Source organism: Panthera uncia, chromosome E1 (genome assembly GCF_023721935.1).
Source record: "Panthera uncia isolate 11264 chromosome E1, Puncia_PCG_1.0, whole genome shotgun sequence".
NCBI classification, from domain to species: Eukaryota; Metazoa; Chordata; class Mammalia; order Carnivora; family Felidae; genus Panthera; species Panthera uncia.
In genome coordinates this window covers 1,139,505-1,153,174 of record NC_064814.1, presented here as the reverse complement: position 1 = coordinate 1,153,174, position 13,670 = coordinate 1,139,505, and the positions used below count along the sequence as shown (strand labels likewise).

The 13,670-nt window shown below is 54.0% G+C and overlaps 1 protein-coding gene across 1 annotated transcript in view; it reads right to left on the bottom strand.

The window, feature by feature from the left end:
- Positions 1-10,217: 10,217 nt before the first annotated feature.
- ALYREF (Aly/REF export factor) overlaps positions 10,218-13,670 on the bottom strand; it is a 4,102-nt gene continuing 649 nt past the window's right edge. The window contains exons 2-7 of the mRNA XM_049638116.1: positions 13,521-13,667; positions 13,175-13,306; positions 11,585-11,732; positions 10,911-10,974; positions 10,650-10,827; positions 10,218-10,563 (exon numbers count right to left, since the gene is read on the bottom strand). Of these exons, the coding sequence (XP_049494073.1) occupies positions 10,549-10,563; positions 10,650-10,827; positions 10,911-10,974; positions 11,585-11,732; positions 13,175-13,306; positions 13,521-13,667 (684 nt within the window). The 3' untranslated portion in view covers positions 10,218-10,548. The remainder of the gene's footprint in view (positions 10,564-10,649; positions 10,828-10,910; positions 10,975-11,584; positions 11,733-13,174; positions 13,307-13,520; positions 13,668-13,670) is intronic.

Here is a 13,670-nt window from a genome sequence, read left to right as displayed (position 1 = left end):
AGTTACCGGTTTATTATAAAGGCTGTGACTCGGGAACAGCCGAATGCAAGAGACGTAGAGGACTCGCTGGGGGTGGGGGCGGGGGCGTCCGTGCCCCTGTGGGTGCGGTGCCCTCCCAGCTCCGCCCAGTGCCCACCAACCAGAAGCTGAAGCCCGTCACTTGGGGCTTTTTATAGAGGTTTCATTAAATGACAGGATGGCTTAAATCGTTAGCCATTGATGATTAACTCGATCTCCAGACTTCCCCCCCCTCCCCAGAGGTTGGGGTGGGGTGGGGCCGAAAGTCCCAGTCCCCTGATCACGGCTCGGACTTTCTGGTGACCAGTCCCCCACCCTACCCTCCACCCCGGAGCCATCCGGAGGCCCCTGAGAGTCATCCCGTCGACGTCGACTCTGGGACGGTGGAAAGGGGCTTGTTACAAAAACCGCTCCAATCATTGAGGAAACTCCAGGGGATTTGGGAGCTCTGTGTCAGGAACCGGGGACAAAGACCAAATGTATTTACTATACCTCAGTCAAGTCACTTTCGTCTCCTTTTCTGTGCTTGTGGCGCTTAGGTGCGGAGGAAACCAGCACGCTCGTGGTTGAGAATTTCCCATGGCCACTTCTGGCTGGATTTGCCAGACTGAACCCTCCAGGGCTGGTCCTGCGTGCCCCAGCTGATCTTCAGAGGGCTGTGGGCTTCCCACCGCTTCCCCTCGGGGGACCCTCTGTTTGTCCCACCTGTAGTGACGTCCAGTAGGCTCCTGGACGTCAGGCTGGCCCGCCCCTCATCAGTCGCCACATCAACCTTTCATCCAAGGGCTTCAGCAGCCTCTGAGGATTATTTTTGGCGTGTATTGTTAGGCATCATAAAATGGTGACTTTCTAATACTTCTGCATTTCTTAGCTAGAATTCTTAAAACAATTTTTTTTTAATCTTTATTCATTTTTGAGAGACAGAGTGTGAGCAGGGCACGGGTCAAAGAGAGAGCGAGACACAGAATCGGAAGCAGGCTCCGGGCTCCGAGCTGTCAGCACAGAGCCCAGCGCGGGGCTCGAACTCATGAACCGTGAGATCATGGCCTGAGCCGAAGTTGGATGCTCAACCGACTGAGCCATCCAGGTGCCCCTTAGCTGGGATTCTTTAAAAGAAACCTCGAGTCATCAGCTATTTAACCCCTTCAAACTATAATTTGTATAGAAAAAAAAAGATTAAATTTTGATTTTCTCCTTTCATTTTGCACATTCTTAGAAAATATTAGAGTGCAAGTAACCTCCAAAGATGGACATTAAATGTTTTTTTAAAATAACTTTTAGGGGCGCCTGGGTGGCTCAGTCGGTTAAGTGTCTGACTTCAGCTCGGGTCATGATTGCACGGTTCGTGAATTCGAGCCCCACATCACATCGGGCTCTGTGCTGACAGCTCGGAGCCTGGCACCTGCTTCGGATTCTGTGTCTCCCTCTCTCTCTGCCTGTGCCCTGCTCACACTCCGTCTCTCAAAAAGTGAATAAATGTTAAAAAATATATTAAAAATAAATAAAATAACTTCTAAATTTTATTTAAATCCAAGTTAGTTAACATATAGTGTAATAATGACTTCAGGAGTAGAATTTAGAGATTTGTCAGTTACATACGACACCCAGTGCTCATCCCAACAGTGCCCTCCTTAATGCCCATCCCCCATTTAGCTCCTCCCTCCACCCAACATCCCTCCAGCAACCCTCAGTTTGTTCTCCACATTTAAGAGTCGCTTATGGTTTGCCTCCCTCTCTGTTTTAATCGTATTTTTCCTTCCCTTCCCTTATGTTCATCTGTTTTGTGTCTTAAATTCCACATGAATGAAATCATATATTTATCTTTCTCTGACTTATTTCGCTTACCACAATACACTCTAGTTCCATCGCTTTGTTGCAAATGACAAGATTTCATTCTTTGTGATCGTCGAGTAATATTCCATGGTGTGTGTGTATATATATATATATATATATATACACCACACTTTATCCATTCATCAGTCGATGGACATTTGGGTAGATGTTTTTTTCTTAAGTATGAACACTTGGATGTTTATATATTTGACAAGAACAACAACATCAAAAAGAAATGTTAAGTTTATGAAATCATTAATGGTACTTTGAATGGCTTGTTAATGATGGATATGTGCCTCGAAAAACCTGGTGTGCTCATGTTAACATGCTAAACATTTTCTAGTTTCTTTTCACAACTTGCGTAGGTTACAGGAAGATCGACCCTGCCTAGCATAGGCTAAATGATCACACACAAGTTGGTATGTTTAAACATTTTTTTTATTGTTTAATCGTTTTTTGAGAGCGAGATGGAAAAAGAGCTTGAGTGGGGGAGGGGCAGAGAGAGCAAGGGAGACACAGGATCCGAAGCAGGCTCCAGGCTCCGAGCTGTCAGCACAGAGCCCGATGTGGGGCTTGAACCCACGAACTGGGAGATCATGACCTGAGCCGAAGTTGGATGCTCAACTGACTGAATCACACAGACGCCCCACAAATTGATATGTTTTAAAAAAAATTTTTTTTTAATGTTTATTTATTTTTGAGACAGAGAGAGACAGAGCATGAATGGGGGAGGGGCAGAGAGAGAGGGAGACACAGAATCCGAAACAGGCTCCAGGCTCTGAGCCATCAGCACAGAGCCCAACGCAGGGCTGGAACTCACGGACCGTGAGATCATGACCTGAGCCGAAGTCGGACGCTCAACCGACTGAGCCACCCAGGCGCCCCTAAATTGATATGTTTTAAATTAATGAGTTGAGGGGTGCCTGGGTGGCTCAGTCAGCTGAGTGTTGACTCTTGATCTCAGCTCAGGTCTTGAGCTCAGGGTTGTGAGATCAAGTCCCATGTTGGGCTCCATGCTGTGTAGCCTACTTAAGAAAGATGAAATAATAATTAATTAATTAATTAATGAGTTTATTTCTTGGTACTCTGAAGGTTTTATTTCTGCATTAAAATCTTTAATGGCATATAACTTATTGCTATTTTCCCCCAATGCTCAGTTGATCTCAGAGTGAGTCATCAATAACAGTGAATTACTGTAAGTCAGATAAACAGTTATGAACATTACACAAATGTGTATAATTCCATAACAACTAATATATGTAAAATGCCAAAAAAAAAAGTCAACCAGGATACGTGGGGTAGCCACAGTGGGACACCAACGGTAACAAATGAACCTAACTATAGTACAAATTACACCAAAGGGGCAGAGAAGAAAAGGACTCACTCATAGAGTATCACTGGATACTCTATGGCTCAACACGGAAATAACAGAACTCAATACCGTACCCTAGTTAGTACATGTGTCTCGTGGGGGTGGGGTATGGAGCGGCAGTTCTGAAACTAAGGTAAAGGACTGGCATCGTATAAGCAAACAATGAGCAGGTTCCCCCTCATCACAGAAAGAAGTTACAGGAAGGAAAGGGGAGGCAGGGCTGTTGGTGCTGGGTTGGAATCAGAGGCATCGGTAAAACTCATGGTTTTCTACCACGTGTTTACACAGTTAGCTAGATAGGGAGAAGACGGTAGGTGTGTGTGCACGAACTCCTATGTACATCTCCTAGCCCCGTGCTGAGAAGGCCGAGGAGCACCAAGAGCCCGGAGGCAATGAGCACACCCAGCACCCAGATCTTGGTTGCTAAATACCCGTCTCCGTGAAAGTTGCCGGTCAGGCTGAGCCTGGAGCCCCTCCTGGTGTCAGAAAGTCAGAAAAAGCTGAGGCGATGACAGGGGATGTCAGAGGGCACAGGAGGGACCGTGATAGGCTCCTGAGGGCCGAAGCGAAAACAGTCCGAGCAACAAAATAGCAGCTACCGGTTTATGACTCATAGAATCAAATAAATATCCACGAGTCCATCCTGATATAAATAGCTGAATAAATGGGTGGAAAGGGACTTGTCTTTCTTAGAAAAGGATCCCAGTTATTGTTGAAGGAATGAGGAGAATATAAAAACTCACCGTCAAACAGCACGGTGATCTGGGGTGCCTGGGTGGCTCAGTCAGTTAAGCGTCCGACTTCAGCTCAGGTCACGATCTCACGGTCCGTGGGTTCGAGCCCCGCGTCGGGCTCTGGGCTGATAGCTCAGAGCCTGGAGCCTGCTTCCGATTCTGTGTCTCCTCCTCTCTCTGCCCCTCCCCCATTCATGCTCTGTCTCTCTCTGTCTCAAAAATAAATAAACGTTAAAAAAAAAATTAAAAAAAAAAAAAACCCAGCACGGTGATCATGTTTGCACAACTGGGCACAATTGGGCAGAACTTTGAGAAACGGGTATTCACTTAATCCCCAAATGTCTCCCTCAGCGGGGTGCCTGGGTGGCTCAGTTGGTTAGGGATCTGACTCTTGGTTTCTGCTCAGGTCATGATCTCACAGTTCATGAGTTCGAGCCCCGCATCGGGCTCCACACTGACAGCACAGAACCTGCCTGGGATTCTCTCTGCCCCTCTTCCACTCTCCCTGGGTCTTAAAATAAATAAACTTAAATAAAAATTTTTTTAAATGTCTCCCTCAAGATAGTTGTGGGTTACAAAATGAACAGTAACTCTACAGTAGAGAGGCAGGCAGCTCCCATCTGAACTAAGGCTGCCTCACCCACGATAAGACAGACAGACTGCCATCATGCACCCCACAGGGAGCACTGAAATGGAACAGTCCATCTGTGTATCTTACCAAGGATACATAACCCTGGTCTAATCATAAAGAAGTGAGACCATTCCCGATGGGACCGACCTTCAAAAGTGTCGAGGTCAGGGAAGATAAGGAAAGCACTACCAAGTGAAGACAAGTAGAGGCATCTCGAGGTCAGTGGACCAGGCATCAAAGAAAGAAGCATCTACAACACGGACTGTTAGGACAATTGGCTACATCGAATCAGGTCTGTAGTTCAGATCATGGCACTGGGTCAATGTTAGTGTCTGACTATGTAAGAGAATATCCTTGTTTTTATTATTTATTGATTGATTGATTTTTGAGAGAGAGAGAGAGAGAAAGAGAGTGCACAAGTGAGCTAGGGGCAGAGAAAGAGAGAGAGAATCCCAGGAGGGGCAGAGGGAGAGAGAGAGAGAGAGAGAGAGAGAATCCCAGGAGGGGCAGAGGGAGAGAGAGAGAGAGAATCCCAGGACAGGAGGGGCAGAGGGGGAGAGAGAGAGAGAGGAGAGAGAGAGAGAGAGAGAGAGAGAGAGAGAGAGAGAGAGAAGCGGAGAGAGAGAAGCGGGATTCACCTATTTGGGGGGCTTGTGTGAATATCCTTGTTTTAGAGAAATACGCAGAGAAAGATTCAGGGGTAAAGATGCATCGTGCCGCACTCACTCGCGATCAGTTCAGAATAACACGGACAGGTGGAATGCCAGCATCTGGGTGAGGAACACGAAGGAACTCTCTGTCCTGTTCTCACTCCTTTCCTATCAAACTGAATATCAAAATTACAAAATAACACCCAAGAACATTCACAACGAAATAGAGAAATAGGCTGACATTAAAAGAAATGATGAGGATTGGGGCGCCTGGGTGGCTCAGTCGGTTGAGCGTCCGACTTCGGCTCAGGTCAGGATCTCGTGGTTTGTGAGTTTGAGCCCCGCGTCGGGCTCTGTGCTGACAGCTAGGAGCCTGGAGCCTGCTTCAGATTCTGTGTCTCCCTGTCTCTCTGCCTCTCCCCTGCTCACTCTCTCTCTCTCTCTCTTTCAAAAATAAAGATTTAAAAAATTACTTACAGAAGCAGGCTCCAGCTCCGATGTGGGGCTTAGACCCACGAACCACGAGATCGTGACCGGAGCCGAAGTGGGACACTTAACTGATTGAGCCCCTCAGGCGCCCTGAGCTTACTTATTTTGAGAGATTGAATGAGGGAGGCAGAGAGAGAGAATCCCAAGCAGGCTCCTTGCTTTCACCAAAGAGCCCAACATGGGGCTCGAACTCACAAACCATGAGATCATGACCCGAGCCCAAACCAAGAGCTGGATGCTTAACCAACTGAGCCGCCCAGGAACCCTTTAAAAATAAAATCTTAAAAAAAAAAAAAAAGTAAAATAAATAAACCCACGGCAGTACCAGGGTTTTGTCTGGAGAATGTGGGAAGGCAGTTCTGTCTGTGCCATCACACTTCTGTGCTGACTGAATGTATTATTATTTTTAATCTATTTTTAAAGTAAGCTCTACACCCAACATGGGGCTTGAACTCACAACCCTGAGATCAAGAGTCCCACTCTCCATCCATGGAGCCATCCAGGAGCCCCAAATGTGTTATTTTTTCAATTAAAAAAAAAAACAAACACGTTTTTTTTTTTGTTTATTTTTGAGAGAGAGAGAGAGAGAGTGAGAGAGCGAGCGCAAGTGGGAGAGAGGCAGAGTGAGAGAGGAAGACACAGAATCCGAAGCGGGCTCCGGGCTCTGAGCTGTCAGCACAGAGCCCGACGCGGGGCTCGACCTCATGAACTGTGAGATCATGACCTGAGACAAAGCCATACATTTAACCAACTGAGCCACTCAGGTGTCCCAAAAAACAAGTTGTCTTAAAAGAGCACCTCATAGTCAGTCAGAGAAAGACAAAAATCCTATGACTTCACTCATATGAGGACTTTAAGAGACAAAACAGCTGAACATAAGGGAAGGGAAACAAAAAGAATACAAAAACAGGGAGGGGGACAAACCAGAAGAGACTCATAAATATGGAGAACAAACTGAGGGTTGCTGGAGGGGGTGTGGGAGGGGGGAGGGGCAAAATGGGGAAGTGGCATTAAGGGATCTACTCCTGAAAACATTTTTGCACCATATGCTAATTTGGAGGTAAATTTTTAAAAATGAAATTAAAAAAAAAAAAAAAAAGAGCACCTCATGTTCCATTCACCGTTAAGATAAGACTACGAAAACCCACTCCATGGTCTCTGCCCTTCATCCTCGCTGAGTCCCCGAATTCTGGGCCCAGGCAGCCTTTCCCCACATGCTGCCTTTCGCTCAGGGTGCATCTCTGGCTGATGTCCCCCCAGGGCTCCTTCCTTCACCCCAGCAAAGAGGCCAAGTAGTGAGGCCTCACGGCACCTGCCCCCTCCACCCTGGCCACCCTGGGGTCCCCGAGCTTTCCCGTGTTCTCACCTCAGGGCCTTTGCCCTTGCTGTCCTCTCTGCCGGCAAAACTTTGCCCTAAATACCCACATGCCTCACACCTGCACCCCCTGCCTCCTCAGCAAGGCCTTTCCCTACTCCTCACACAGCCTTACCACCATCTGCCACCCTTTAACTTTTTAAAAGATACTTATTTTGAGAGTGTGTGAGCGCTGCACACGTGTGTGAGCGGGGAGGGGCAGGGAGAGGGGTGGGGGAGAGAGAGACTCCCAAGCGGGCTGTGTGCCGTCAGCACGGAGCTCCGTGTGGGGATCGATCTCACGAACTTCACGATCGCGACCTGAGCCGAAAACAAGAGTCGGACGCTTAACGGACTGAGCCACCCAGGCGCCCCTGACACCCTGTATTTCACCTTTCCCCATCTCTCCCTCATCGGAGGGGCCAGTTTGAGGGCAGGGATTTCTGTGTTTTGCTCCCCGTTACCCCTCGCACGTGAATGGTGGCCGGTGCGCGGCAGGGACCCACGTACTTATTGGAGGAGTGAGTGTGCCGTGTTTTCTTTAAACTCTGAAATAAAGCGATCACTTCACTGGGTTCTTGGGACGACGGGTGACATGCGCAGGGGACGCCCAGTAACGTGTGGGTCACGGGCCCTCAACAGACGCGTGGTACACATTCTGCAGGCAGCGGCCCACGCGGGGCCTCGCTCGCGCACTAGCTCCTATGGCGGTTATCGGGCCGCATTCCAGTCTCCCGGGTCGGTTTCCTGCATCGGACCGTCAGCTCCCCGAAGGCAAGAACAAACCTGTCCTCTTCCTGAGGAGCACAGACACACAGCGGGTCCCAGGGTGCCACGGGGGTGTGCGAAGCGCGACGCTCGCTCAAGGAGTCCGCCGCCCCGGCCTCTGCGGGGTTTCCTACAGTCCGCAGGGACAGGTTGCTGCTTCTTATTCCAGATTCCTCAGGAACCACAGGGATCTTTGCTCAACCGCCCGAAAGCCAAGCATACGGGTCGACTGCCTCTTCCCCACACGAGCCACCGGGTAAGGGTCAGGCCCCAGGCCCAGGGCCTGCAATCCGTGCGGGCTCGCTGCCTCTCCTCCCTGGTGCCGGCTTCCGGCCAAGCGAATCACCTACACGCTTCTGGACGCACCACTGAGCTTCCGTGCAGACCGAGGGCCAGGAAGAGGGCTACCCGGCATCGGGTCTGGGCCGAGGGGGTGGCCTGATCCATCTGGTCGGCTGTTGACAGGCGCTGGCCAATTGCAGTTCGGCGTCTGGGCGCAGTGCAGGAGGGACATGTAAGACCGCTAAGTGTCACTTTGGCTTTCTCTCATTCGATTGGTACTTTGGGGGACGAAGGTGCTGGCCAGCGTAGGGACGCCTGGCACTGTCCCTTAGGTGGCCAGATGCCTGGTTTGCCTCGGATCACGGATGCTGTCCTGCAAACACAACAGCCCCCCGCCCCCCGATTTTCCTCTCAAGAGCTTCCCGACAGACACAGTGACAGGGTCCCCCAGCCCTTGAAATGAAATGTCCCCAGGGAAAGCGTCGGAGGCTTCTTCCGGCTCAGGACTCTGGCCAGCAGCCCCCCCACCGGACTCACCTGCAACGTCTCGGGTCTCCTTATTTAGTCCTCCTCCCCCTCAGTGGCCTCCCCAGCCCGTGACGTCACCCCCTCTTGCATCTCCTGTCACCTCCAGCCCTTCCTGGGCCACACCACCGGCCGCGGCCTTGCTAGTGTCCATGTGTCAACAGCTTGCCAAATTGACGACGTCCAACTCCAAGCACCCATGGGGTCCCAGCTCCAGGCCCGACCGTGTCCGGGGTCTCTGCTCCCCTCCCGGATCCAACACGGAGCGGACCCTTCCCCTGCTTTTCTCCCGGGCCTTTCTCTGCACCACGGCACCCTCGGCCACTGCTCTGATGCCCCTGAGCAGGGGATGCCCTGCCCTCCCCATCCCAGTGGCCGTCAGTTCCATACTTGTGGCCTCTGGCCTGGGCCTCCCTCCACCTCCACCAGGTGTTCTCTTCAGGTGGCCCACCACCTTAGCCTGGCACCACCTCCCAGGGACACTGTCCCACTGCACCTGGATGCTCCGACCTCCATCACGCCCAGGCCTCCCAGACACACCACCAGGGCCGGGCGCGGGCCGGTCCTCTCCCCTGCTACGCTGGGCTCCCCCAGGGCTGAGCCGGCCGGGTGAGTCACTCTTCTGCCCCGTCCCCAGTATGACACAGGCCGGAGCAACAGCTAGAACCGACAGCGAAAGGGCCGCTCCTGTACACGCTCCTTTCTCAGGACTCTGGAGCACTGTCCCGAGCGTGGAGGTCGACCTGAGCCACGGGCTGTGCTCTGGCCAGTCTTCCTGTTGCAACTGCCCCCTCCTCCCTGTCCCCACTGTGAGGCTCGGGGACAGCTCTGGGGCTGTGCTCCCCACGGCTCATCCGGGTCTCTTCTCCACGGCCGCAGAGCCAGGGCCCTCGGGTCGCACTGGCTTTGGGGCGGAACCGGGTCATCCACAGGCGCCAGAGAGGAAGGTGGAAAATCCTGAAGACTCCAGACAGGTCTCCATGCCCTGCCTCCCACTGGGACCCGGGCCTCTTCCGAGCCGCAAGGTATAGGGAGTAGAGACCAGTGACGTCCGTCACCAGCTTGCTCCGTTCTGTCCCAGAGGGGGGTCCAAATGGGGCACCTGTTCTTCCGGTCCCTCCAGTTCTCTGCACGTCAAACTGGACCCTGCCACAGCTCCCCAAGCTATCTCACCAGGCACATCCCGGTCCTCTTGTGAGAACGCTTTCTGGCTCGTCCCTTAACATAAAAGACAGAGAAAGCCACGAAGGGATCATGCTGCAGTCGCCGCTGAACCCAGGCTTCTGAGAACCAGAGCACCAGAAGGAAGGGAACGGCCCAGCCGGGGCACGTGAGGTCTGGCAACAGCGTGGGGCCCGCGGTCCGCCCCTGACGTCCGGTGCAGGTGGCAGAGGCGGCTGCTCCCAGGTCCTCCCGCCCAGCACCCGCCTGGAGCACGGACTCTGGCGGCTGTGCCAGGACTCCAGGTGTCCATGGGACTGTTCCCCACACGCTCTCATCCGGTCGCGACACCAAAGTTCCAGCCCAAGCAAGGACTCCGACAGCGGGACAAATCAAATGGTTCCAGTTCTACACACGTTTCTATTTTATTATGGCAAAGGTGAAAACGCCACCTTCTCCACAACAGCAACCGGTAAAATTTATCCCAAAAATAACTCGGTACAAAACAGGTCTGTTTCAGAATTTAAAAAAAAAAAAAAAAAGAAAAAAAAAGAAGAAAAAAAAGAAAAAAGAACAAAAAAAACTTTACATGAGTTTTTAAATCCTATTTTAAAACATAAAAGAAACAAATCCGTCATTGGCTGCACAGCCCCGGTCCTCCACCCCCCTCCCACCAGGGAGCACCGAGGGGACGTCCGGGTCCTGCTCCGCTCGAGGATCTGCCGGTCTGTTTAACTGGTGTCCATCTGAAACACACAAAGACTTCTCACTCCAAGGAGCCCCCCCCCCCCAGGCAATCTGCGGCCCCGCCCCCCGGGGCCCCGGGCCTTACTCTGGCGTTATAAGCGTCCAGCTGGGCGTCCAACTCCTCGGCGGAGAGCTGCTGCTTCGAACTCCTGCCGGTGCCTCTGCCCCTGCCCCGGCTGCCTCCGCGAGCGCCTCTCCGGGTGCCGCCACCGCCCCCGAAGCCTCCGGAACCGCGGTTTCTGGTCATCCCGCCTCTGTTTACGCTGGCAAGGAAAACGGACCTCACTCACGTGACCTGCACAGGCCCGCGGGACGAGCGGCCACGTGCCACAGGCCCCCAACTCACCTCTGTGCGGGTCTCCGCTGTGTGTCAATCTGCGACGTGACGAGCTGAATGTTCATGGGGCGTCCTGTGGCAAAGCACACAAGAGGGCGCGCTCCAGTTAGAGGGCTCTGAGGCGCACCCGCGGGGGCACCGCACCCCGGGCTCCATGCAAGCGCCGGAAAGGGGCCGTGTGTCTCAAATGCTGCCCACAAGGGGAGCGGCCGAGTGACACCGGTAGGAGGGCGAGGCGGTGCCGATGACCAGCCCGCCAGGACCTCCTCGCTCCTTCTGAGTCCAGGTCAGGTGGGTGTCTGCTCAGGTGTCCGGGGTGCTCGTGGGTGGAAAGGTGTGGGTGACCTGACGGAAGAAGGACCGGTACCTTTGTCTTTACGACTACAGCCCCGCACTCAGAGGTGTACTATGGCGGTTCTGAGAAGGCTTCACAGAAGTGAATCTTCCGGAAGGAGCTGAAGGAGGGGAGGGATGTAGCTTGCTGGATGGGGGTTCACAAGAGGTTGGTCCGGATGTGTGGGGCAGCATGAGAGGTGGCAGAATGGAAGAGAGAGACAAAGGGGCGAATGCAAAGTGTCCTCAGCCACAGGGGTAAGCCACATTCCTGCACGGACGGCTGCCGGCCCCAGACTCCACAACTAGATGCGGCCCCTCTAGCATCCTGGGTCCAACCTCGGACGCACCATCCAGGGGGACGCCGTTGTACTGCTTCATCGCCTTCAGGGCGTCTGCCTTCCGTTCAAAGTGCACATCAGCTGTTCCTAAACTGCGCCCTGAGCGATCGTAGTGTACGGCCGCCTTCTTCAGAGTTCCGAACTCAGCGAAGAGCTCCTGGGGGCCGGAAAGTGCAGCTGTTAGCAAAGCGGCTCCCCTTCCTGGGGGCCCAGGGCCGTCCCTGGGAGTGTGAACTTCTGGGGGGCCGGGGGGGGGGGTCTTTCCCTGGGAGGCAGACACGGGTGGGGGGGGGGGGGTAAGGGGGGGGGGGGGAGGGGGGGGGCGGACGGGACAGCAACTTCCGGGAGCAGCTGGGCCTGAGGGCTCCTGCCAGCGTGGGGACCTGACACCGGTACCAGGAGGCAGGTCAAGGACCACAAAGCCCACCAGTGAAGGGCACGAGATTAAGTCGCTATCTTCTTCAACAGAGGAAAATTTCCAACACACCCAAGGACTGTACCAAGAAACGGCAAAGGCCAAGATCACAGAGCAAGGGACGCTATCCGTCATGTGGACCAGCTCACAGGGCCCGTTGATGCGGGAGCCCTGACCCAGCCCCTCCCCCAGGGCAGATTTCTGGCTCACCTTTCCCTCTCCTCCTACTCAAGCCTGCCGCAAAGGCTGAAGTCAAGCGCTGCCATGGAAACTGCCCTGACCTCAGGCAGGCTGGGAGTTGGAGAGGGAACCCAGAGTGTGGGGCTACTCCGGCCGCAGGCACACAGCGGGAAGTGGAGTTCACCAAAAGCGGTTTCCAGTGGATGCCAGAAACCACCTTAAAAAAAGTGTTGAGACACCGTGAGTGCTCACCGGCCTCGCTCTGTCCTCCCATGGTAGTCAAACAAACAGTGGGGCTCTGGGAAATTGAACCCAGGAAGGCCCAGCACCCTGACCCAGCCATCTCTGGGACCGATCCTCAAGGTATCTTTACTTAACCAGAAAATAAGCTTATGCGCCTTTGGCATTCAATCAAAAAGAAAAAAAGGAAAAAAACAAACAAACGAAAGAAAACACAGCTTCAGACAAGGATGGGTTTGAAATCGTGCCACTACAAAGACGGGTGGGGGAAGCCGGAGCGCAAGTTCCGCGAGACAGACACGGAGCTTGCAGCTCAAGGCAAATGGAGCAGGAAAGCCGCCCGGCACCATCCTGTGCCCGTTTTGTCTACCTGTTTCCGTGAAAAAAGGTCTTCTCCTCCCAACAAATAGCTAAAACAAATGCAAAAGAAACCAAAGAAACATCCCGGCTGAGTCGGTAACGCGAGAAACACGGGAGAGCCCCCTCTCCGGCCTGGCTGGGAGCTCTGGCAGGGGATCCTCACTGACGGACCGTCTTAGAAGGGCGGCAGCTCCTCACGCCGGGCTGGGGGCCTGTCTTCCAACACACCGGCCTACTTGTGGGGCTGGCAACTAGTGTGACCTCTGCTCTGCGACCCCGCAGCTCCTCGCGGGGGGGCCGGGGAGGGCTCACTGGTCTACGGTGGAGGAGATTCAAGACCACGTCCCGAACAGGACCGAGTCCGTGAGGGGTCAACTGCGCGCCAAGAAGCTCCCGTCCCTTACCTGAATATCAGCGTCCGATACTCCAAAATCCAGATTTGACACCAGCAGTTTCCCGCCCGTCTCGACGCCTGCGCCGCCCCCGAAACCGCTGTCGAAAAGGTCGTGTTGCCACTTGTCAGGAAGTTGTTTGGGCTGAAGGGGAAAGAAAACACAAGAACGGACCCAGACCCGTGAGCGGCTCTCCAGGACTCTCCTTCGCCCTCACGGTCCGGGCACGACACTCGGGACCCGGAGGGAAACGCACACGGACCCGCGGCCCTGCCCTTCCCGCCCACGCCGCCGTCAGGCCGCAGCCGAGCCCCCGGGAGCCCCGGGCCCCGCGGCTCCTCGGTTCCCTCCAACTAACTTCCCGCCGCCGGCGCGGCCGCGCCCAACGCCCCCTCGGCCCCGCCGCCACGAGGCCCGGCGCCCGGCCGAGACAAAGGCCGGGAGGGTCTCCGCCTCCCGGGCCCGGCCGGCGCGCGGCCTCCCCGCCCGGTCGGCGCCCGCGCCCACC